The sequence below is a fragment of the Suillus clintonianus genome, assembly GCF_016758775.1.
Source record: "Suillus clintonianus strain FC179 chromosome Unknown DEU56scaffold_34, whole genome shotgun sequence".
NCBI classification, from domain to species: domain Eukaryota; kingdom Fungi; phylum Basidiomycota; class Agaricomycetes; order Boletales; family Suillaceae; genus Suillus; species Suillus clintonianus.
Genome location: NW_024539258.1, coordinates 129073 through 152906, shown reverse-complemented (window position 1 = coordinate 152906; position 23834 = coordinate 129073). Strand labels below are relative to the sequence as shown.

The following is a 23834-nucleotide window of genomic DNA, read 5'->3' as shown; positions in this document are numbered from 1 at the left end:
CGCATGCCACCGTAATTTTAAAGTCTAGGTGTTTTGGCGCGGAATGAGTGATGGGGCGTCGAGTAAACCTTCGTGTGCGTGCCATGAATATTGATAATCCTCATTTGGTTTTATTGCATTGGATTAACAGTCTCAAGCATCCATCGACATGCAGACAGTATGACGCAGTGGATTCCGGAAAATCTCTAAATCCGCTAAAGTACGGGTCATCGTCGTGCCGCCATGCTGTTCGCGAGGTCTGTTAAAAGGTTCCGCCTATATTAAATGCAAACGTCGAACAAATCAGTCGGGGGCGAATCAGGTGTCTAGCGGAAAAAAAATAAGGACGAAAATGAGTGGTGCCACACCCATGCACCCGGGCCAAATGGAAATGTCGGGTGGAGTGAACGCGTGTGAGAGTTGGGCTGCAAGACCTCTGTGAGTGCGTCTGATCGCGGGACCCCTCGCCCAATGGTCTGGAAATAGTAGTTATGCAACTGCTATACTTAAGTGCTAGCGCTGGCAGTGGCTCTATCTAGTGGTCGTGGGCAGGAACTGTGTGATTACTGCCAACGCCTCGGATGACATCTCAGGCCTCCAGCGCACTGGAAAATAAACTGTTGGGTTAGCACAAACACAAGAATAACCTCGCGACTGTGCTCACTGATGGGTATATGGCCTATCGCAGGGAATAACAAATATAATCCAATCGCGGTATGGTTCACATGCAGCTTACACGCTGATGAGCGACACGAGACAGAACTTCATCCGCAACAAAACTGAAGGTATATGTATACAAAAGTGACGGCTGTGATCGATCACTCACAACCAAGGAAACAGGGACGAGGAAGAAGGCTCCATATGCATGGACGCGTGGGTTTAGCGATTGGGGTATCCGGGATGCATTAATGGGGCCCAATCAATCTGTAGCTTGATGGTGCATGATCCGATAGGATTTGATGAGTGTCTATTCCATGCTTGTACTCTTCTTATCACTATGTCTTCTCCGGCTCCCCCAAATACGAGCACAGCCTCCTTCGTGCTGTCGCCGTGGACATAGGACATACTCGGATTCCAAGGGTCCTCAGCGCCAAGCTAATACGTACTGCAGTCGGGCTGCCCAGCCCACACATGTCATAATATGGGGTTTCCGTTGCACACCAGCACATCAAGACCATAGAGAATCGTGATCGCAGCAATCAAAATATGAAAGAAGTTCTTCTTCTGGCGGAGGTGAGGCTGACCTCGCGGTGAGTCTAAGGAGATATGACGGCGAAAAGAGGATGGAGAAAGCTATTTTCGAGTCTCGACTGGAGATATCCTTGCGATAACAAAGGGACCAGTGAATGATTGCCAGGTCCTTCGTTCCGTCGGAGACAATCAGCAATGGGTTTAAGAAACTGGGCCAAGGGATGACCAGGATTGAACAGTACTATGGTCCGACGAGCACGCTCAAACGACGAGTGGGCGATACTAGCTCAACGTGTTCAACCCTCCAGGTGAAGGTTTGATAAGGACCTCGGCGATCGGGTGAAACCGGACGAAAATGAAAACGTGCAAAGTGGCTGTAAGTGGTTTACCGGTCGACTTCTAGTACAGCAACCAAACAGCAACTGTATAAAACTCAAGTACTTAGCGCATCCAAGCTTGTAGCCTCACGCGAGTTCATCTTACACTAAATTACGCTACATTGCTGTCCTCTGAAGCAATTGTTTACACTGAAGATGCCATCGCACAATGCCTCACACAAGCTGTCTTCCTCCCCGCGGAAGAACAAGACACAAAGTAAAAACACGCCTGCTTCCCAATACAAAAGCACAGGCCCCGCCTCCCCCTCCCGCCCACGCAAACTTCCACTAAGCTCACTCCGCCTGCGCCCCATACCTAACTCATACTGGGCCACTCCCCTCCTTCTCGCATGCGAGTACCCATGGTCCCCTTTTGAAACCTCGACCCAAAAACTCGACAAGCTCCTCGCCGCCGGCGTCCGCACCTTTATAGACCTCACTGAGCCTCAGGAACTCACGCCCTACAAGCCCCACCTCCCAAGGCACATCCTTGCCGCCGGCCTGGATGCGACTACCATCTCCTACCACCAGTTCCCCATACCTGATCGTTCGCTGCCTCACAAGCCAACATATTTCATGCGTCTAGTACTAAATGTACTCAGGGAAAATGCAGAGCAAGGGCGTGTGTGTGCTGTGCATTGCCGTGGTGGGATAGGAAGAACCGGCTTAGTTATTGGGTGCTGGCTCGTGGAGGCTGGAATCGCTCGGGACGGCGAAGAAGCGCTGCGGATCATCGAACGGGAATGGCGAACCGTCGAGAAGTGCAAGCGTTTTCCGCACTCGCCAGAGACTGGCCCGCAGTTCGAGTTTGTTAGGAACTTCACGAGTCCAGCGATGGTGCTTGTCTAAGGGACGGTACTAGTGCGCGCTTTTTGCTTGCCTGCTTTGTTTTCGTATGTCTGTTCCCTTTCTACCCGTGACCTTCTCATGGACGCGTTTTCAGCATACCTTTGTATCCAAATGCTCCTCCCACGCCCCTATGGAATCCACCTCGCATCCTTCACGTCCATGCATGTAGCTACTATATCCCTATTCATATTTCCGCTGGACCCTGGCATGGTCACTAGTACTGCTAGTCTCGTACGTACCTGGGCACCCTTCTTCCCTCTTGTGCTGGTCACTTTCCCTCTTGTTATGGTCATGTGCACAATCACAGATAATGAAACGCCATGCCACACTTACATACGTCTTCGAGCTTCACTTTAAGTAGAAGCTTGGTAGCATAGGATGTGCACTGCGATGAATGAATTGCTTTTAAGAGACAAACATGCGCTTACGATGGGCTTATACGAATGAGGAGAACGCTTGAGTGCCAGCGCACCACCTCCAGCTGAGGGTGTGCAGCACTCACGAAACGTGGCATGCACACCAACAGAATGGAACAGAAGAAGCGCTAACTGCGGCTGCAGAAACGGCTAGAAGTCTTTGGGTGCAGAAAAAGATAGTTTGTCGTTTCATTTCACTCACAAACACGATTTTCCTTCGTGGCATACCAAGTTTAGTAGGTGAGAATTGGTGACTCAGAGTGAGAACAGCGTTTATTAACTGTTTAACATCTGACTTCGTTCTCCCACGATCGATTTGGAGAAGGGTTCTTGTCAGGCTCCTTCCCATCGATCGATGTATCGAGAGATAGGTAAAGAAGAGAAGTGGCCTGCGATGTGCGTATACGACTTAACAATGCAAAATTGCATGGTAAGTACGACAAGCGTGACATGCTACTGGGCAGTGGGCACTAGCGGCAGGTACGAAGAATCAGCTGGTTTTATGCATCGCTCATAGAATGGCGCTACGATTACTGGTAAACAGTATCAGCAAACCATCGCAGGCCAGCAGACCAGCAGATATGGGGTTAATGTTTCGATTCCCACTCGCTCTGCTTTACCGGCAATGGGCACAGCGAGCGGAATATGTAAAGAGCCATGAATTACTATATGTAAGTAGTATATCCAACGCATTTCCGAATTTCACTGCTCATCTCATCAGTCATGGTGCATTTACCTGATCAGCACCTTTTTGAAAACACGCAACTTGTGCTTCTTGCGATAGCTTCTCTTGGGGTGGTAGGGGCGTACCTGTTTAAATCACAGAGTGCCCGATCTCTGCCACTTCCACCTTCCCCACCCACATGGAGACTTTGGGGGCACTCCCTACCCGGTCACAAGTAAATTTTCACATTCGACTGGTGGTCTTTTATATCATGCTAATGATATCCATTGATCAGCGCCTATCACACTATAGCAGGATGGATTGAACAGTACGGTCCTCTGATCACCGTCCGCTCAGGAACTGAGAAAATCGTTATCATCGGTCGTCACCAAGTCAGTTCATTTACGCTGAAATGTGACATCCAGGTTATCATACTGTTATAGGCCGCAGTGGAAATCATGGAGAAGCAGGGCGGATCGCTCGCCAATCGTCCTCGCATGATTGCAGCTGGAGAACTCCTCAGCGGCGGACTGTTCGTCGCGTTTACACCCGCTGGAGACAGGCATCGTCGGATGCGTAGGTTCGTATTCAGTGTAATATTTGGGAAACGCGAATTATCCCTATCTTACTTTTGACTGTGATGCAGAGCACTTCATACGCATCTACAGCCTAAAGCAGCTGAAGGGTATCATCCCCTGCAGATATCACACGCGAAAACGACGGTGCTCGAGATTCTCGATGATCCATTGAACTTCCAGAAGCATGCATCGAAGTAAGCGCTATCCCATATCGCGATAATATATTACTCATGGGCATTTTAAAGCTATTCTGCGAGAACGGTCGTCAAAATGACATATGGGGAAAGTCTGCCCGCGGCTACGATTGATACCGAAGTGAAAGAGATGCGCCAGTTCATCGAAACATTCCGCCTAGCTCTGCTCCCTGGCGCTTACCTGGTGGACTCGTTCCCATGGCTCAAATACGTTCCTGGGTATGGACGAAACTTAAAGCGGGAGTTTGAGAAGACCAAGAAACTCTACACCATTCAGCTGGACCGAGTTAAACAACAAATAGTACGCCCTGCCTTTAAATGTTCTGATTCTGTCTCAATTGTTTCACAGAAGGACAATGTGGAAGTCGGGCCTTCGTTCGCGAAATACATGCTAGACAATGATCTCTATGGTTTGTCAGAGATCGAGATGACATTTCTTGCTGGCACTTTCTTTGGAGCAGGGTCTGATACGGTGAGTCCCCTGTTCCGTTGCTCCTAATCCATACAAGTGGCTAAAACAAGTGCTAGATTGCTGTGGCAATGTGTACAGTACTGATGGCAGCAGCACGTTTCCCCGAGGAACAAGCCAAAGTTCAGGCCGACATTGATGCAGTGATCGGAAGGAAGCGAGGTAGCTCGATTTTTTCTTATATTTTTTACCAATTTAACGACTTGTGCAGCACCGACCTTCGCCGACCAAGAATCCCTTCCTCGTCTTCAGGCCTTCATCTCCGAGGCCTTGAGATGGAGACCATTGGGTGTTTATGGTGGGTAACTTCATTGTCAGTCATGTACCTGAAGTTTACACGGGTTCACCTCGCAGGATTTGCTCACCGAACGATTCAAGATGTCATTTGGGCAAGTGCTCTTCAATTTTTCGTCTGAAGCATGTCCTGACGCCGACTGACAGGAAAACTATTGCATTCCCTCCGGGACTACGGTATACGGCAACCATTGGTAAGCACCCATCCTTCAATATACGAAGTATCTAATGGTCTTTGCGTCAGGGCTATCTCTCGAGATCCGGAAGTCTACCCCGACCCTGATTCGTTCAAGCCTGAGCGCTGGATTAACGACCAAGGTCGCCTGAGAGACGACCTCACATACTTTGTCTATGGTTTTGGTCGGCGGTAAGCACCGTCTTTCAATATTTCTCTCTCTCTAACAGTCCTTCATTCCAGCGTATGCCCCGCTCAACACGTCGCGAACAGGTACGAATTATCATTCCGCATATGATCTTCTGAGCTCATTCGATTGGTACAGAGCGATATTCATAACCTCACTCCTTATTCTGTGGGCTTTCAACCTCAGGGTGGATCCTACGAAGCCGCTGGATGACTTTGGTTTCGTGGCTGGCGTGATGCCATATGACCGGCCGTGCACTATTGACTTTAAGACCAGGATTCCGGAAGACGAGCTCAGGCTTATGATGCAGAATCATGCGGAGGCCGCATGAGACGTATTGATGCCTGGATGGGATCGTCTTACTTAAAGAGCGAACTTTGAATACGTTTGGAACAGGCCAATCAACTCGTTTATCACTCTCAGATACCACGGTGGCACGTCGGACAAATATTATGTGAAGGCCACTGTTTGGTAACTTTCTGCAGCATGTGAAAGTCTTGGTCTACAGCAGGATTTGTACCAGAAGAGCTCGAGGCCAGCTGAGAGAAGAGTTAGAAGACGTGTCAATCCTTGCATTCCTGATCATTACATACGAGGATAGAATCACTGTGCTGAAGTAGCAATCAGTGACGTCCACGACGGAGCCAACTCCTTCAGCTCCGAGAGGATGGTCACATAATCCTCGCTCCTGCTACCTATCTGATCCAAAAAATCAACACACCGGCGAGTTACACGCTCTGAAGGGCACGATACTCTCCCTAATACATTGGGGCCCTGGTTTCCTCGAAGCGAAAACGAAGATATTCATGATTACTACTGCGCCTCGATGCTATCCCTGTTGAAACCTTGGCGGCAGTTGGGACAGCTGAAAACCAAGCAGCAAACATGGGAGGAAGCATCTTTGACCTTCATAGCGACTGCAAGCGTGTGGGAACGAGACGTCGTGGCTGGTACTCAGTATCATTATGAATGCAGGACGGCTGCTGAGAGACAATCGAAGGAGAGGAATGGAAGCAGCATAGTCGGCGAAGGACTTGGGTTGTGAAGACAACATCACACTATCAACGAACCAGGGTCAGACTCGAAATTACTCCCACCAGGAGTACAAGAGGACTCAAGTCTCTGTTCGTGAGGAATGGCATGGCATAGCATCTGTAAATATACGACACAATCCACGGACGCCTACTGATATTAGAAGAGCAGTATGCAGTGGCAACGAAGCCGAAAAAAGGAAGCAGCCGAGAAGTAAGGGGAGGACTGCCAAATTAGTCGAACTTGCAAAGATGATGGTGACATTCAACATTGAGACAGACCTTGATGTGGCGAACGGAGCGTGGGGGGAGATCATGGATGTAGTCATGGACAAGAGAGAGACAACATACTCGGAGACAGGGTCAAACTACAATCTCCTCCAGCATATGATCTTGTCAAGCTAGACCGCATGAAAGCAGCCAAACCCGAAACACTGGAGCAAGGTGTGTTACCGATAACAATATTCAGAATTCACGGACCTGGGGGCGAAAAGAAGACTGTGACCTGTAGCCAGCTGCCGGTGGAATCCACATATGCATTTACAACTACAGGTTGCAAGGACAAACAATTAGCGCTTCAGCGACTCGATAATGGTCATTGGGACTCCACCCAGTGCCAAACCAACTCCGTTTGACGCATATGTTGCACTATCCCAAGAATATGGAAAAGCTGACATACATTTATTCCGAGTTTTTGACGATCGCCTGTTTACCACCGTGTAATGATCTCAGAGTGGAGGATGGATACCTTAAGTACTTACTCTACTGGCCTGCAAAGTTGCGGGATGTTGAGTCGGAGTGTCAAAATCAGGTCACTCACGCCACAACAATGCCGATTACCTTAACCGGCTCTACCAAGGCTCGACTGCCAGAAGCAGCCAGATTGACCTACGTTCACATCTCGAAGACGTAGTCCAGACTGGTTACGAGTCTAGTTGCCAATATGTTGGTACCAGTGTACGAAACACCGGCAGGTAACACGCCGCATCATTAATGTTGCTTCAATTTGCATTGTAAGCACCAGTCTTCTCTAGTTTGGCAAGGTAGTGGTATGCTAATTGGAGGTTGGGACCATGAGCGGCGCTACGGTTGCTGATAAGCAGTATCAGCAAACCATCGCAGGCCAGCAGACCAGCAAACATGGGAATGTGTAAATATCCACGTCATTATTGTATGTATATATTTTCAACGTATTTTCGAATCTCGCCACTCATCCCATTCGTCATGGTGCAGCTGCCTGATTTCCACCTTTCTGATAACATGCAACCCGTGCTTTTTGCTGCGGCTTCTCTTGGAGTGGTAGGATCAATCGCTCTGACGTACCTGATCAAGTCAGAGAGTGCACGACCTCTTCCACCTTCTCCACCCACGCGGAGACTTTCGGGGCACTTCCTACCCCCACGCAAGTAAATTTTCGCATTCGCTGATCGTCTTTTACATCCTGCTAATCATTTTCCGCGCGTTTATCAGCCCGTGTCTCACCATAGGGGAATGGATTGAACAGTACGGTCCTCTGATCACCATCCGCTCAGGAGTCGAGAAAATCGTTATAATCGGTCGTCACCAAGTCAGTTCATTTAAGCTAAATTGTGACATCCAGTCTATCACTCCATTATAGGCTGCGGTGGAAATCATGGAGAAGCAGGGCGGATTGCTAGCCGATCGTCCTCGCATGGTTGCAGCTGGAGAACTCCTCAGTGGCGGACTGTTCGTCGCGTTTACACACACCGGAGACAGGCATCGTCGGATGCGTAGGTTCGTAATAAGTGATATTTGGGAAGCGCACATTGTCCTTATCTTACTTTGACTGTGATGCAGAGTACTTCATACGCATCTCCAACCGAAAGCAGCGGAGGGGTATCGCCCCCTGCAGGAATCACACGCAAAGACGATGGTGCTCGATATTCTCGGTGATTCGTTTAACTTGCAGAAGCATGCGTCGAAGTAAGCGCTGTCCTATATCACGATAATATATTACTTATTGAGAAATTTGAAGCTATGCTGCAAGAACGATTGTCAAAATGACATATGGGGAAACTACGCCCGCGTCTACGATTGATATCGAAGTGAAAGAGATTCGCCAGTTCATAGAAACATTTCGCCTAGCCCTGATTCCTGGAAATTACTTGGTGGACTCGTTCCCATGGCTCAAATACCTTCCTGGCTATGGCCGAAACTTAAAACGGGAGTTTGAGAAGACCAAGAAACTCTACACCATTCAGCTGGACCGAGTTAAACAGCGAATAGTACGCCCTGCCTTCATGTGTTCCGATTCTGTCTCAATTGTTCCACAGAAGAACAATGTGGAAGTCGGGCCTTCGTTCGTAAAATACATGCTAGAAAATGGCCATCTCTATGGTTTGTCAGAGATCGAGATGACATTTCTTGCTGGCGCCTTCTTTGGAGCAGGGTCCGATACGGTGAGGTCTCCTGTTCTGTTGTTTTTAATTCACACAAGTGGCTGAATCAGGTGCTAGATTGCTGCGGCGATGTGTACGGTACTAATGGCAGCCGCATGTTTCCCTGAGGAGCAAGCCAAAGTCCAAGCCGAGCTTGATGCAGTGATCGGAAGGCAGCGGGGTAGCTCTATTTATCTTGCATTTTTACCGATCTAACGATTTGTATAGCGCCGACCTTCGCCGACCAAGAATCACTTCCCCTTCTTCAGGCCTTCATATCCGAGGCCTTGAGATGGAGACCGTTGGCTGCTAGTGGTGAGTAACTTCATAATCAGTCATGTGCCTGAAGTTTACACGGCTCACCTCGCAGGATTTGCTCACCGAACGACTCAAGATGTGATTTGGGCAAGTTCTCTTCATTTTTTCGTCCGAGGGATAACCTGACATCGATTGACAGGAAAACTATTGCATTCCCGCCGGGACTACGGTATACGGCAACCATTGGTAAGCATCCGTTCTTCAAGATACGAAGTATCTGATGGACTTTGCCTAGGGCTATCTCTCGAGACCCAGAAGTCTACCCAGACCCTCATGCGTTCAAGCCTGAGCGCTGGATTAACGACCAAGGTCGCTTCACAGATAACCTCTCATTCTTTGTCTATGGCTTTGGTCGGCGGTGAGCACCGTCTTACAAGCCATCCTTTCTCTGACAGTCCTCCCTTCCAGTGTGTGCCCCGCTCAACATGTTGCGAACAGGTACTAATATCATTCCGCACACGATCATCCGAGCTCATTCGATTGGTACAGAGCGATATTCATAACCTCACTCCTTAATCTTTGGGCTTTCCAGCTGACTGTGGATCGTACGAAGCCGCTGGATGACTTTGGTTACTTAGATGGCGTGATGCCATATGACCGGCCGTGTGCTATTGACTTCAAGACCAGGATTCCGGAAGACGAGCTCAGGCTTATGATGCAGAATTATACGGAGGTCGCATGAGATTGATGCCTGGATGGGATCGCCACTACTCAGAAAATGAACTTTGGGTATGTTTGGAACGCGCCAATTGATTCGTTCAGACCCGCAGATTGACATGACAGATTTTTCTCTTCCTTCAGATCGAGTCCTTTGGAGTCATTGACGGTCATGTCTTGTCATATGGGGTTTTCTTGTCGTATGTACTTGTATGTGGAGTGGCGCGCTGGTATATTAATTCGGACATGAACTTCTCACATCGTCTGGCAGGACGGCGCAGGCAAGCACAAAAGGGAGATTGCGATAAAAACCGTGTTTGCAGAGTGTGGTGCCAGCAGGATAGGCAACGTCAGAGGTGTACTTTTTTGACTTCGCAACTTTTCCAGGCGTCGGGCGAGTAATGCAAAAAAACCGACAAGGAAATGTGATATTTTGCCGATGTGCAGTTCGATGCGTCTCAGGGAATAGTACTACACCGAAGGCGGCGGTGTGGGACACGAACCACAATGTCATCGAGCAGACATACAAGGAGGCAGGGTACGAATTACCGGAAATCGTGTACTGGGACCTATCCACCGCATATCATTATCCAGGTATCACTGCTCCTGTGATTAGCGAGCGGAGGGGCGTTGGGCTGCTGAACGGATATACTTACTCGCCGTCGCTGTTGAAAGTGTTCATGGACAGAGCGAAAGAAGAGAAGTAGGAGGAAGTGACTCAGGCGAAGGTGAAGAAGATGTTCACTCCCGTGGAGGAGGAGGATTTTCGATGAATTTGTTGTCGTTGATTGAAGGTTCGTTAACATGTATCACTAGTAGTACACCAGTAACCGCGACCGCGTTGACAATACGCGCCTGGTCACATGACGCGCCAAATAAAGCCCACCTTTGGTTCAAACATCCAGTCAACACCCGTCGCTATTGAGTCAAACGTTCAAGAACATCCCCAATTCAATGTAAGCACGTTGCACTAGAACTATCTCAGTATTCTAATACTTCTTGAAGCATTGTAGTCACGATAAAATTCGGTGGGAAAGGAGTGGTTGTACTGGCAGGGAAGGCTTGGTTTGGGTCATTCCGCGCCTCAAGACCGTATAAGATTCAATGGATATCATTTCCCTGGCTTTGAGGAATGTCAGGCCATCGATTTACTTCTACACCAAACTTCGTCATGTGAAAACCCTCTAGGGGAAAGGCTATTGGTGTATTGCCTTCACCTATGCATTGAAGTAGGTACTGAAGACGGATGGTCCGCCCCGCTGGTCCGTACCACGACGGCATGGTTTACATGTTGTGCAGATGCTCCTCAATGCATGGAAATACTTGCCAATATGTTGGCATCCTAGTGTATGATAAACCAGCAGGTATTACGCCGATCACTAAATCTAGTTTCAAGTTGCATTGCAAGCACCAGTCCCCTCTAGTTTGGCGGGAGAATCGGAGGCCGAGATCATGAGCGCGGCGCTACGGTCACTGATATGCAGTATCAGCAAACCATCGCAGGCCAGCAGACCAAGATATATCGGGTTTTCATTTTAGCCGCTCGCTGTACCATCAGCGCAGCAAGCGGAACATGTAAATAGCCACGAATATATGTGTTTTCAACACATTTTTGAATCTCACCCCACTCATCCCATCGGTTATGGTGCAGCTACCTGAATTGCACCCTTTTGATAACATGCAACTCGTGCTTGTTGCTGCCGCTTCTCTTGGGGTGGTGGTGTCGATCGCTCGGGTGTACCTGATTAAGCCAGAGAGTGCCAGGTCTCTTCCACCTTCCCCACCCACGCATAGACTTTTGGGGCACTTCCTGCCCTCTCCCAAGTAAATTTTCACGTTCAGACTAACCGTCTTTTACATCCTGCTAATCATATCCCATGCGTTGATCAGCCAGTTTCTCACTATAGCGAGATGGATTGACCAGTACGGTCCTCTGATCACCATCCGCTCAGGTGCTGAAAAAATCGTTTTCATCGGTCGTCACCATGTCAGTTCATTCACACCAAGTTGATACATCTAGGTAATCATGATATTATAGGCTGCGATGGATATCATGGAGAAGCAGGGCGGATCGCTAGCCGATCGTCCTCGTATGGTCGCAGCTGGAGAAATCCTTAGCGGCGGACTGTCCGTCGCGTTTGCACCTGCTGGAGACAGGCATCGTCGGATGCGCAGGTTCGTAATCCGTGATATTTCAAAAGGGTGCATTGCTCCTAACTCACTTTTGATTGTGGTGCAGAGCACTTCATACACATCTTCAGCCTAAAGCAGCTGAGGGGTATCACCCCCTGCAGATGTCACACGCGAAAAAGACGGTGCTCGATATTCTCGATGATCCACGCAACTTCCAGAAGCATGCGACGACGTAAGCGCTGTCCTATCTCATCATAGTATATTACTTATGAGCATTTTGAAGTTATGCCGCGACGACGATTATCAAAATAACATATGGGGAAACTACTCCCGCGTCCACGATTGATATCGAAGTGAAAGAGATGCGCCAGTTCCTTGACACATTTCGCCTAGCTCTGCGCCCTGGCGCCTACCTGGTGGATTTAATTCCATGGCTGAAATACCTTCCTGGGTATGGCCGAAACTTAAGGCGGGAGTTTGAAAGGACCAGAAAACTCTACACTACTCAGCTGAACCGAGTTAAACAGCACGTGGTATGTCCTGACTTCAAATGTTCCGATTCTGTCTCAATTGTTCCACACAAGAACGATGTGGAAGTCGGGCCTTCGTTTGGGAAATACATGCTAGAAAATAACCATCTCTATGGTTTGTCAGAGATCGAGATGATATTTCTTGCTGGCGCTTTCTTTGGAGCAGGGTCCGATACGGTGAGATATCCTGTTCCGTTCTTTTTGATTCATACAAGTGGCTAAATCAGGTGCCAGACTGCTGTGGCAATATGTACGGTACTAATGGCAGCCGCATGTTTCCCTGAGGAACAAGCTAAAGTCCAGGCCGAGCTTGATGCAGTGATCGGAAGGAAGCGAGGTAGATCTATCTATCTTGCATTGTTTTCACCAATCGAACGATTTTGACAGCACCGACCTTCGCTGATAGACAATTTCTTCCTCGTCTGGATGCCTTCATCTCTGAGGCTTTGAGATGGAGACCGTTGACTCCTAACGGTGAGTATCTTCATTGTTGGCTCTGTACCGGATGTTGACAATGTTCTATCGCAGGATTTGGTCATCGAACGACTAAAGACGTAATTTGGGCAAGTAGTCTTTAAAGATTTTGTGGTGTGAAGAATAACTTGACATTGCCTGGCAGGAAAACTACTGCATTCCCGCCGGGACTAGGGTAATTGGCAGCCATTGGTAAGCATCTTCCTTCAAAACAACAAGGACTCAACGAGTGCATTCTTAGGGCCATCTCTCGAGATCCAGAAGTCTATCCTGAACCTGAAGCATTCAAGCCTCAGCGCTGGATCAACGACCAAGGTCGCTTGAGAGACGACCTCACATTCTTTGTCTATGGCTTTGGTCGGCGGTAAGGACCGATATCTAAGCTAGACTTTCTCTGACAATCCTTCCTTCCAGCATATGTCCTGCACAACACGTTGCGAACAGGTACCAATATCATTCCACATACAATCTTCCCAGCTCATTCGATTGGTACAGATCGGTGTTCATAAACACGCTCCTTATTCTTTGGGCTTTCCAGCTCAATTTGGATCCTACGAAGCCGCTGGATGACTTTGGGTTTATGACTGGCATAATGCCATATGACCGGCCGTGTACTATTGACTTTAAGACCAGGGTTCCAGAAGACGAGCTCAGGCTCATGATGCAGAATTATCCTGAGGTCGTATGAGATGGATGCCTGGATTCGATCATCACTACTTAGGGAACGAACAAGCTTTGAATACGTTTGGAACGAATCAATTAACTTGTTTATCCCTTTCATACCCACAGATCACTGATGGTGCGATTTTCCGATGGTGCGATCATATGAGGCAGAGAATATATGTGCGCCATCCTTGGACCAACATAACGATTCTACCCAGGCATCATATCATGTCCCTTTATCCCAAGAAGCAGCTCGCCGGTCTTTGACCACACCCGGATCATTTGGTCGTTGCTGTTTGCAAATCTGTCGCCTTGTGGAGAATATTTGACTGTCCGCATACGTTCATGGCCGGGTTCCATCGTCGTATAGTGCCATCCAAAAATCCGCCTTCTACCTCCACCCCATTCGGAGACCAATCGAGGCACCACACTGCATTATTATTCCCCTCCCACAGTCACCGACCACGCCGCATCAGTAAACCGGTGAGACTCAGATATTGTACAATGAAAAGTTAAATATCACAAAACAATATACCATCTAAAAGGTACTTGATGCACAGAATGATTACCGAATATCTATATACAATTAATACAGCCCATTCACACCATCAGCCGCATCATCACTCACATCGGACGTCGTCACAACCCACTATTATACCCACCATCCTCATCCTCCAGCCCATCCGACGTACACCTCAAATCCTCCACCTCCTCCACCTCACAGCTCAAGCGTTCTGAGCCCTCAATACCCAGCGCCTCGCGCTCCACCGGCAGGATAGTCGCATGCGACATCCGTGCAGCAAGACTTTCTCCACCACCCGGACTGTCAGCGAGCGTGAATAACTTCAACTTCGGCAGAAGCGCTTCTGCACTCCTTGCGCCACTACGTATGCGGAATGGGATCATCTCGCCATAGGGTGCACCGTGTTCGAGGCTTGACGGTGGTAGGGTACTAAGGGAGGCACGGGCTAGAGCGAGAAGCGTGCTCCCAGGGATACAAACGTGCGTTCAAATACATCTCAATTTGACGCGAATACATCAGCAAACTACCGTTTTCGCCACAGACCTCACAGGCCTCACAAACATGCCACAAGGTTTTACAGACCTCACAAACATGCCACAAGGTTGACAGCCTCACAAGACTAAAACTATTAAGTAGTAGTCTAGTAACTTGATAGTTGACACTCGATAGTCTAATATAACCATACATTAGTCACATTACTTGTGTGCCTGAACTTTCTTGAACACACTACTTTCTAGTGTTTTGCTTATTACTCACTAGGATCTTAAGCAAAAAATATCATAAGACTATGGATAGACTACCCTTGACAAGGGCTACAACTTTGATTTTTATCGTAAATGTTCCCACGGTCTACCCTAGTCATTCCTTATCATGGTCCTTAATCAAAATCCTAGTCCCTAACAACCAAAAAGTCGAAATTTCATAGTCTTTCTTTACTATTGGTATTCCTGTTGGTTCTTAGTCTTAATAAGCAAACATCAGTCACATTACTTGTGTGCCTGAACTTTCTTGAACACACCACTTCGTAGTATTTTGCTTATAACTCATTAGGATCTTAAACAAAAAATTTCATGAGACTACAGATAGACTACCCTTGACAAGGGCTGCAACTTTGATTTTTATCGGAAAGATTCCCACGGTCTACCCTAGTGCCTGAACTTCCTTGAACACACCACTTCGTAGTATTTTGCTTATAACTCATTAGGAACTTAACAAAAAAATGACATGAGACTATGGAAAGACTACCCTTGAGAAGGGCTATAACTTTGATTTTCTTCGAAAAATGTACAAAGGTTTGCCATAGTCACTCCTTATCAAAATCCTAATGGAAGACTATTGTATTAGACAATCAAGTATTGTATTTTATTCTAAGTCCAATGGATATGGTATATATATCAGTTGCTGCTTTGACATTTACAAGGTCCTTTAGTGTAGTGGTAAGTGCTGCTTGAAACTGTGAGAATTGATCATGTGATTTCATCTGGTCAACTGTGTGGTCGAGGGTTCAAACCAAATAAGTGGCAAAAATTCAATTAATAGAAATGATCATGTGATAGGTTGTGGGATTAATAGACAGTACTTGATTTCTTTTATTGATCATAATATCAAAAATTACAGGGCTACAGACTTTACAAGCTCACAGACCTACAAGTTGTACAGTCTGTGCCTCCTTGTACAAGCTTGTACAAACCTGCACAGGGGGGACTTAGCTGTAGACCTTGTGAGTTTGTACAAACTTGTACAAATCTGTACAAACCTGTACAAGCACCTGGTAGTTTGCTGATGTAGGCGAAGTCCTATTCATCCGAAAAGAACATAAATACGTCGCTATACTATGATGTGTGGGATAAAATTGACGCACGAACCTTGTGTACATCGTGTTGAGGTGTATGGGAGAGAAGGCTGCGCCTGTTGCGGGGCCTAGCTCTGAACAGAACCTATGTGTATGGCAGGCGTGGAGAAACCAATGTCTATGGCACTGGATCTGTTCAACTATTCTACACACGTAAAACTCACACACACACACACACACAGACGACACACACACTCATACGAAACACACAGCCACTCGTTCACATACACTGGCACATTCTTGTATCGTAGAAAAATCAGTACTGCCAATGTCCATTCATAAAATTTCTTGACTTGGCAAGCCCAAGGTATCCAACTCTGCACGTGTCAGCATTGGGCCAGGCTCCGTGATCAGAGCCGCCGACAACTGCTGAGCCGTCTCCTCAACAAGATCAACAGTGAGATGGAATGCTGCTCCTTTTTTCACTGTTTGAAGCAGGATCTTCCAGCACTCTGGATTCATCCTTCCAATCTCGGACCCAAGCTCCTGGAAGCGCTCGACGGCTTCACGGAAATATTGAGGATTGCGACCATCAAGGAGAAAATGGGCCATCGAGTTCCACCACAGTTGCCGCCAGTCAATGGAACATGTGGTGTTGTCGGTGCAGTATGGTGAATGCTCAATAATGGGCGGCTCCTCGCAGGCAACAATGCGGCGGTGCTCATCAAGAAGCTCTTTTAAATCCACAAATGCATTCCAGACTTCAAACCCAAGTCTCTTTCGCACTGGTCCTGGAATATTGCGAACACGAAATTCAATGAGACGGCGAAAAGTGGGAACGAAGAACTTCTGAATCGAAAATTCGAGACAGAGTGCCAGAAGTTCATATGGTTTGTGTCAAAATCGATGTTCTTGAAGGTGATTAATGGCAACATCACGAGCTTTTTGACTCATGAACTTGTTGCTGAATCGAAGAAGGTCAACAACATCGTCATGAGTGGGACCTTCAGGTTTCCAACTGTATAGTAGTCCCACATTTAGAATAAATGCAGTAGCTTGAAAACTCGTCTCACCTGCTGTATGCAACTGAGAGGAACAATTCAAACATATTCATGCTGAGTTCAGGAATAACAATTGGATGGTCGTCGCTTGAGCCTTCCGTGCCTTCCATTGGCCGTAATTGCATCAGCAAATCATGGTGCTCCTTATTGTTCCTTAAGTTACTTGAAAAAATTACCAAGGTGGCTAAGGAGAATAAGTAGAATTAAGTCGGTGGCTAAGGAGAATAAGGAGAATTAAGTAAGTCCAAGTTAGCTAAGGAAAATTAAGGAAACATCAGTCATATTACTTGTGTGCCTGAACTTTCCTGAACACACCACTTCATAGTATTTTGCTTATAACTCATTAGGATCTTAACTAAAAAATGTCATGAGACTATGGAAAGACTACCATTCACAAGGGCTACAACTTTGATTTTCATCGGAAAGATTCCCACGGTCTACCCTAGTCATTCCTTATCATGGTCCTTAATCAAAATCCTAGTCCCTAATAAGCAAAAACTCGAATTTTCATCAAGTCTTTCTTTACTATTGGTATTCCTGTTGGTATTCTTAGTCTTAATAAGCAAACATCAGTCATATTACTTGTGTGCCTGAACTTTCCTGAACACACCACTTCGTAGTATTTTGCTTATAACTCATTAGGATCTTAACCAAAAAATGTCATGAGACTATGGAAAGACTACCCTTGACAAGGGCTATAACTTTGATTTTCTTCGAAAAAATTCATAAGGTCTACCATAGTCACTCCTTATCAAAATCCTAATGGTAGACTATTGTATTAGACAATAAAGTATCGTATTTTATTCTAAGTCCAACAGATATGGTATATATATTAGTTGCTGCCTTCACATATACAAGGTCATTTAGTCTAGTGGTAAGTGATGCTCGAAATTGTGTGAACTAATCAGGTGATCTCAGCTGGATAGTGCATGGTCAAGAGTTCAAACTGAGTCAGTGGCAGAAAATAAAGTGGTGAAATTAAGTAATCATTTTTCTCGATCTCCTCACACTTTCCGACTGCCTTATTCTCCTTAAACCGCCTTAAAATAAGGAGGTTTCGAGGAAAGCTCCTTAGTTTAAGGCAATGCATCTCCTTATTCTAAGGAAGATTTAAGTGTGAATTAAGGTGAATAAGGACAAATAAGGAGCAAATAAGGAACAATAAGGAACACCATAATTTCCTGATGTGATCTCCAACCGAAAACATCTCCTCGAACGCAATGGAGGTGCGGGATAATTGAGTTGCATGGACCTTGAATAGTGCATTTTTGACCTGCTTTTTCAAGTTGACTGTTAGTATTGTCAAGGGAAACCAAATGAACAAAACAATCTGACCAAGAAAATGTGAGTATCGTCGAGTATATAGAAACGGCGGTGTCGAAATTTGAGAATACTTGGAGTCAACGTGCCCACTGTTGGAGCCCCAAACATGATGGTTGTGAGACTCTGGGATATTTTGAGGGTTGGATTCCGAGTCGGTCCAGTCGGAGCACAAAGGACGTAAATGTAGTATAGTGGGTGTGGTATGCTTACCACACAAGTTCTCTGCTTCGTCACGTCCATCTTCACCGAGCCGCCAGTGGCCAACAATGGATCTTCCAGGTCTACCAGAACATGAACATCAATGGCCACAAAATATCTATACTGCAGATGGTATCATCCGTAATGTCTACAATGCTGCAATGAGAATGCTTCGGTCAAATGATGCAGAACTAACCAGAGTGGCATACCATTATGATGCACTGTCTGCAGAGGCCCTACCTTTGCTCGAAGCAATCGAAAGTGATTCAAGTCCAGCTGATTACCAGCTTCTGCGTGACTGGCTACTAGCATGTGCTAGGCTTGTGGGGGAGGCACATCAGGGAAAACCTCTTCCGGGAAATAGGGCGAATTTGTGTAAATGATGGTGTTTTATCGAGTTTTATTGTGTTTTATCATCATGTTTCAGATTAGTGACATTTATGAACTAACCAACAGCCCCCTGACGCCTTCGTTGGAATAAAGTGGGCAAAAGTGCAATAAAGTGTGCAGCATTAATAAATCTTTGTAATAGATGATCCTCGAGCAATATCACAATGACGAAGGTGAAACAAATATTATATTGTCATTCAGACTCAATATACAATATACTACATAACTGCTAATGAACGGGGAGATTGCAATGAACACACATGAGCGGATAGTAGCAACAGATGAAAAAAAATCACTAGACATGAAGGAGCAGTTAGCAAGGCTCAACATCAACAGAGCAATACACTTACACCATAACAACAATCAATTTGCTCTGGTCAGCAAGACTTGAGGTTGACAGACAATGGGCACACTTGAACCCCGAAATAAGATCATAATTGCGTCAGTCAGCAAGGCTCGAGATTAAAGAATGGCCACACTGACTAGCTTCAATGGAAAAGTGATTTCTGTGGTCAGCAAACCTCAAACTCGCCAGAGGATCAAACTGGGTCACTCGCGTCAAGTAGTGCACCGTCCCGAGTATCGCTAGCATGTACAACAGTGGCCTTCAGCGTGAGCGAAGGATTGACACCACGAACGGGTGGGAAGGACAGTTCTACGCGATATGAGTAGATACGCATAAGTGAGAAGTAGATTACTCACCGAATTGTTCATCTCCATGATCGAGCAACTCATCCCATGATGGTTGAAGTCTCTTAGTGGTGGGTGGAATGAGCAGTAGGAGAAGACGGGGGTAGGATATGTGGACTGTAGATGGAGTTTGGCGACAGCGCGAGGGTTCGGTGGTGGCTGATAGGTACACCCAAGGAGTGTGCGACTGAAAGTGCATGCGCTTTCATTGCTCATGAGTCGAGCTGGAAAAGCACGTTGTAAGGAGACATTCGACAAGGCCAAGGTTGGTTGATGTCGTGTTGTGGTTGAACATTGAACATTGAAATTTGAAAGTTCGAACCAAAAGTCATGTGAGTGCACGTGGGAAGTAAACAAACAAGTGCAAATGTTGGACTTCAGAACATTTCAAACGTGTACAAACATTGCAAGCGTCTCAATAAGCATCGCTTTGCCTCAAACGTCCTCGCCTTCTTCGCTACATCCGACAGCGGCATTGTCAATGAAAACCTTATTGAACATTTCTCCAATGAGGTCTGGGTCGCGCTTGGTCGCATTCACTGCCGCGGAAGGCATATTCTTGGGCTCCGAGTCCCTTCGTGTCCATATTCTGGCTCAAGGAACACGGTCTCATGCCTGGTCTTACGTTCTCCAACGAGCTTATCAGCTGTGAGTGAGGGTTTGCATACTGACTTTGCTTGCTTGCTCTTTAGCCACCTCAAGCATTGCCTGCACCCTGAAGTGACTGGTGTGTGTGTTGTCTGTATGTGTGTCAATTTTACGTGTGCAGAATAGTTGAACAGATCCAGCGCCATAGTCTCGCAGCAGGTGAGTTCGCTATGTGGCGAGCAGCTGTTCCTGCAAAACGGACGAGCTTAGATGTTCTTAATGCTTCCCCCTTGTTTTTTTTTAATGCCTTATAAGACATGTATTATATATACTTACTTCAATGTAGGTTGATATACATCCATATTTTCCGTGAATATGTATCTTTCTGTAATAATATGTGATAAAGTTGAGAAAGTTGACTAAAACCAAGTAATTCTGCAAATTTCGCATGGGAGCTTTTCCCTGATGCAGCTGCAATGCTCCAGGACATCAGCCGAAATCTTCATGTGTAAGTACCTCCAAACTAGCCTGAAGCTCTGCCATCTGAATACTATCACTAGGGAAAATGTTGAACAATCAAATGTGATAATCCCAGAGCTTGTGACTCTGGACCATCAGGGACATCGAGGGCATCAGAGAAAAACCATTAACCTTGAATTTGTCCGTGAAGCCCTATCTAGCCAGCGGCATATCATGCTGCCAGATCTCGCACGACTCCTTCAAGTGTCCCGCACCACTTTGTGGAAATTTGTTCGTCAACATGGTCTCGAAAAACGCTTCGCAACGATTAGTGATATTGATCTCGATCAACTTGTGAGGAATTTCAAAGAACGCAAACCAGAATTGGGACTCCGGTACCTTGTGGGTTTCCTTCGGCAGCAAGGCATTCGAGTCCAGCAGCATCGTCTTTGGCAGTCCCTGCGCAGAGTTGACAGGCTCGGACAAAGACTAAGAGAACGACGTGTTACGAGAAGACGAAAATACCGAGTTGCTCGACCAAATGCACTATGGCATATGGACGGTCATCACAAGCTCATTCGGTGGGGCTTTGTCGTCCATGGATTCATTGATGGGTATTGTCGCACCGTAAATTCATCTATTTATAAAAGCGACGATATAAGCATAATAACCTTACTGTTTCAACAGATAACAGCACTGAGGGCCAGCACAAATAATCGTGCATCAACTGTGTTAGAGCTGTTCGTGCATGCAAAGAATGAATATGGCATGCCATCTCGTGTTCGTGGAGATCGTGGAGGGGAGAATCTTCAGGTTGCTACGCACATGGTTGCAACAAATGGCCACAATCGTGGATCATTCTTATGGGGATCGTAAGTGGAGCCCCGAAGAAATTTACTTGACTAATAATGCCTCACAGATCAACACGAAATTCTCGCATTGAACGATTGTGGGTTGAAGTAGGCACACAGTTTGCACGCCGATGGCGAGGATTCTTTACCAGGCTCGAACGACTTCATAAACTCGATGTTGACAACCCCGGGCATCTTTGGCTCCTTAGCATGCTCTTCTCAAATGCACTCAACAATGATTGTCAACAATTTCAACAAGAATGGAATTCCCATCCTATTCATGGTTCTGATACCAAGGATCGAAGCCCTCAGGTCAGTGAATACTTGGTGCTGTGGAATTATTATCTCACGACGAAGAACTTGAAGGACATGCGACTTTTAGGACAGGCATCATTAGGTGTCTACAAAGACGAGTTTGAGGGGATCCATCCTGCAATCCTGCAGCGCTATTATGGTATTCATGGCAGAGAAATGGTCCGCCATCACAATCAGACAGGTGCTGGCCACCCGAATGATGAGTCAGACGAATCAGATGAAGGTAGTATTATTGGCCGTATCGAGCAGGATCAAGCAAATGATGTCCAACATGATGCTGTTGAGGTCCCAGACGGTAATGTCCCTTTTCAGAACGAAGAGGATGAAAATTTGTTCTTTGAAATACTTGAGGAGGTTGTCATGGAGGGTATTGTACCGGAGGGATACAATTTACAGGAGGGCGAAGATGAGTATGATGAAAACACAACTGAATATTTACGAGTTGGAAGACGGAGGGAGAATTATGTTGAAATATCATTGGCAGACCCTATCTGGAGAACTCGCTCAACATTATGGGCTCAGGCAGCTAGTGTTCTAGGTCATTTTGAAGCAGATGTATTTTTCTAGTTCAATAGTACTTGACAAAGTTCGGAATACAGTTAGGAACCCACCACATAAAAATTCCGCACCTCGCCGACTTGTTTGTGGTCTGGTCCTCTCTTCCATCTCACTCGGAATGGCAAAGCCGGTATATTGCAAGGGCAATCCTGACGAATCAGTACCTTGCTATTGCGAAGAGTACTCTGCACCTACGAATCTTCCAGTCGGCCAAAAAGAGCTTTGTGCAGAATGTTTGCATGGGAAGAGCAAACATCCTCGACCTCAACATCCTGCACCAGTGGCTGAGCTGTCGGTACCTCCGATGCTAGATCAGACTGGGAGTGCTCCATCGAGGCCAAGACCAGCAGCAACAACTGCAAAAGAACGAGTTGGAGTGACAGCTATATACAAGCAATCACTCACTCGGCAAGCCGGACAAGGCTCAGAACTCAAATTCAATGCATTTTCCAACAGTCAGAATATGGCTACAGCTGCGAGAGGTGAGGTTATGGCAGGATTCCGTCCACCGGCAAAGCGAAGATTCACAGTGAGTAACCTTGTCTGATTTTTGTGTCTCACGAATAATCAGTATTACCCAGGGCAGGGCCATATCCTCAAGACAGGCCAGCTCTTCGAAGCAGGGACAAGCCCAGATCAAAGTCGGTGCCGTCGCTGTCTTGATCAATTACCTCGATGTACGTTAGCCTAAACACGCTATGACTACTAGTATGAGCTTACTCGGTGACGAAAGGACAAAGGAGAGTTGATAACCACAGTCCCGCCTGTCAGGACAGAGATGTCGAAGTTGAAGCGAAGGGGATGTGCTCACTTTGATGGAGATCAGTCTGAGAATGACAGTGTGGATTTTAGCTTTTGTCCAGACTGGACATTTCACGAAGTTGATGCTTACATTTGAAGACTTTTTCCAAAGGTCTTTGGATACCTTGACTCTGTGAAGGCAGGTGATGTAAAGGGAAAGGCCATTGACAATGGAGCATCTGAATGGGTGTTAATTTCAAAAGAGAACCGCAGACTGAGTGTCGCACCTGAGCCATTCCCGAACGGCAAACATCTTGAATGGTACAAAGGCAGAGATAATGCCCCTCTTCAACAGACAAATATTTTTATCGGTGAGCCATTAATAAGCTCACTGCGGATTTTTTAATCAGTGTGCAATAGCTATCCGGACATACGTACCTGAGCATACTTATGCACACTGGGACCCAGACATGGTCGTTATTGATATAGATGATGGCGACAGCGACGACAGCGGTGACAAATATCAAGATGACGAGTTTAAAGTTGAAGATGATTTGGACGACATTTTCACTGCTCCAAAGATCAGTCAGTGAATTTGAAAGCTCTCACGTGCACGCTCTCACTGTGTGTTTGAAATTTATTTAACTTTTACTACTTACTCCAGCACGTCCAAAACGCTTGATGCAGTCTAATGAACGTGAAACACGTCAAGAACCAGCTCGAAAGAGGTTGCGTGGAAGTAAGTCCTACCATTCGGATTGTATGCG

The 23834-nt window shown here is 46.5% G+C and overlaps 11 protein-coding genes across 11 annotated transcripts; 9 read left to right on the top strand and 2 right to left on the bottom strand.

Annotated features, from left to right (window-relative positions):
* The first annotated feature begins 691 nt into the window (after window positions 1–691).
* DEU56DRAFT_803351 (uncharacterized protein) lies at window positions 692–1510 on the top strand. The gene is made up of 2 exons (XM_041353216.1): window positions 692–758; window positions 806–1510. Exon 2 carries the CDS (start codon window positions 939–941, stop codon window positions 1167–1169), a length of 231 nt encoding a protein of 76 aa, XP_041208588.1. The 5' UTR covers window positions 692–758; window positions 806–938; the 3' UTR covers window positions 1170–1510.
* A 343-nt stretch (window positions 1511–1853) lies between these two features.
* On the top strand, window positions 1854–2396 carry DEU56DRAFT_711263 (protein-tyrosine phosphatase-like protein; the record flags this gene model as incomplete). The annotated part of the gene is made up of 1 exon (XM_041347502.1): window positions 1854–2396. A coding segment is annotated over one exon (543 nt), but the record flags the coding sequence as incomplete, so codon positions are not given.
* DEU56DRAFT_901374 (uncharacterized protein) lies at window positions 2203–3034 on the top strand. The gene is made up of 2 exons (XM_041356548.1): window positions 2203–2440; window positions 2491–3034. Exon 2 carries the CDS (start codon window positions 2508–2510, stop codon window positions 2751–2753), a length of 246 nt encoding a protein of 81 aa, XP_041208586.1. The 5' UTR covers window positions 2203–2440; window positions 2491–2507; the 3' UTR covers window positions 2754–3034.
* Window positions 3035–3348: 314 nt separating this feature from the next.
* Window positions 3349–6025, top strand: DEU56DRAFT_345035 (cytochrome P450). The gene is made up of 13 exons (XM_041345771.1): window positions 3349–3711; window positions 3772–3868; window positions 3920–4056; window positions 4123–4248; window positions 4300–4549; window positions 4598–4720; window positions 4777–4879; window positions 4929–5015; window positions 5072–5106; window positions 5159–5205; window positions 5256–5378; window positions 5430–5459; window positions 5512–6025. Exons 1-13 carry the CDS (start codon window positions 3536–3538, stop codon window positions 5702–5704), a joined length of 1527 nt encoding a protein of 508 aa, XP_041208585.1. The 5' UTR covers window positions 3349–3535; the 3' UTR covers window positions 5705–6025.
* Window positions 6026–7628: 1603 nt separating this feature from the next.
* Window positions 7629–9803, top strand: DEU56DRAFT_912596 (cytochrome P450; the record flags this gene model as incomplete). Its single annotated transcript, XM_041357421.1, has 13 exons — window positions 7629–7810; window positions 7875–7971; window positions 8023–8159; window positions 8223–8348; window positions 8401–8650; window positions 8699–8824; window positions 8882–8984; window positions 9032–9118; window positions 9174–9199; window positions 9261–9307; window positions 9357–9479; window positions 9530–9559; window positions 9611–9803. The coding sequence occupies 13 exons, from the start codon at window positions 7629–7631 to the stop codon at window positions 9801–9803; spliced, it is 1527 nt and encodes a 508-aa protein (XP_041208584.1).
* Window positions 9804–10171: 368 nt separating this feature from the next.
* DEU56DRAFT_803327 (uncharacterized protein) lies at window positions 10172–10662 on the top strand. Its single transcript, XM_041353215.1, has one exon. The coding sequence runs from the start codon at window positions 10180–10182 to the stop codon at window positions 10483–10485; it is 306 nt and encodes a 101-aa protein (XP_041208583.1). The 5' UTR covers window positions 10172–10179; the 3' UTR covers window positions 10486–10662.
* A 704-nt stretch (window positions 10663–11366) lies between these two features.
* On the top strand, window positions 11367–13603 carry DEU56DRAFT_972625 (cytochrome P450; the record flags this gene model as incomplete). The annotated part of the gene is made up of 13 exons (XM_041359498.1): window positions 11367–11602; window positions 11669–11765; window positions 11817–11953; window positions 12018–12143; window positions 12195–12444; window positions 12496–12618; window positions 12676–12778; window positions 12829–12915; window positions 12970–13004; window positions 13061–13107; window positions 13157–13279; window positions 13330–13359; window positions 13411–13603. Exons 1-13 carry the CDS (start codon window positions 11421–11423, stop codon window positions 13601–13603), a joined length of 1533 nt encoding a protein of 510 aa, XP_041208582.1. The 5' UTR covers window positions 11367–11420.
* Window positions 13604–16229: 2626 nt separating this feature from the next.
* Window positions 16230–17064, bottom strand: DEU56DRAFT_912594 (uncharacterized protein; the record flags this gene model as incomplete). Its single annotated transcript, XM_041357420.1, has 3 exons — window positions 16230–16742; window positions 16827–16911; window positions 16967–17064. The coding sequence occupies 3 exons, from the start codon at window positions 17062–17064 to the stop codon at window positions 16230–16232; spliced, it is 696 nt and encodes a 231-aa protein (XP_041208581.1).
* A 2340-nt stretch (window positions 17065–19404) lies between these two features.
* On the bottom strand, window positions 19405–19754 carry DEU56DRAFT_912593 (uncharacterized protein; the record flags this gene model as incomplete). Its single annotated transcript, XM_041357419.1, has 2 exons — window positions 19405–19520; window positions 19568–19754. The coding sequence occupies 2 exons, from the start codon at window positions 19752–19754 to the stop codon at window positions 19405–19407; spliced, it is 303 nt and encodes a 100-aa protein (XP_041208580.1).
* A 1756-nt stretch (window positions 19755–21510) lies between these two features.
* On the top strand, window positions 21511–22335 carry DEU56DRAFT_736698 (uncharacterized protein; the record flags this gene model as incomplete). The annotated part of the gene is made up of 2 exons (XM_041348529.1): window positions 21511–21765; window positions 21820–22335. 2 exons carry the CDS (start codon window positions 21511–21513, stop codon window positions 22333–22335), a joined length of 771 nt encoding a protein of 256 aa, XP_041208579.1.
* Window positions 22336–23227: 892 nt separating this feature from the next.
* DEU56DRAFT_695013 (uncharacterized protein) lies at window positions 23228–23440 on the top strand (the record flags this gene model as incomplete). The annotated part of the gene is made up of 1 exon (XM_041347207.1): window positions 23228–23440. A coding segment is annotated over one exon (213 nt), but the record flags the coding sequence as incomplete, so codon positions are not given.
* Between the last annotated feature and the right edge of the window lie 394 nt (window positions 23441–23834).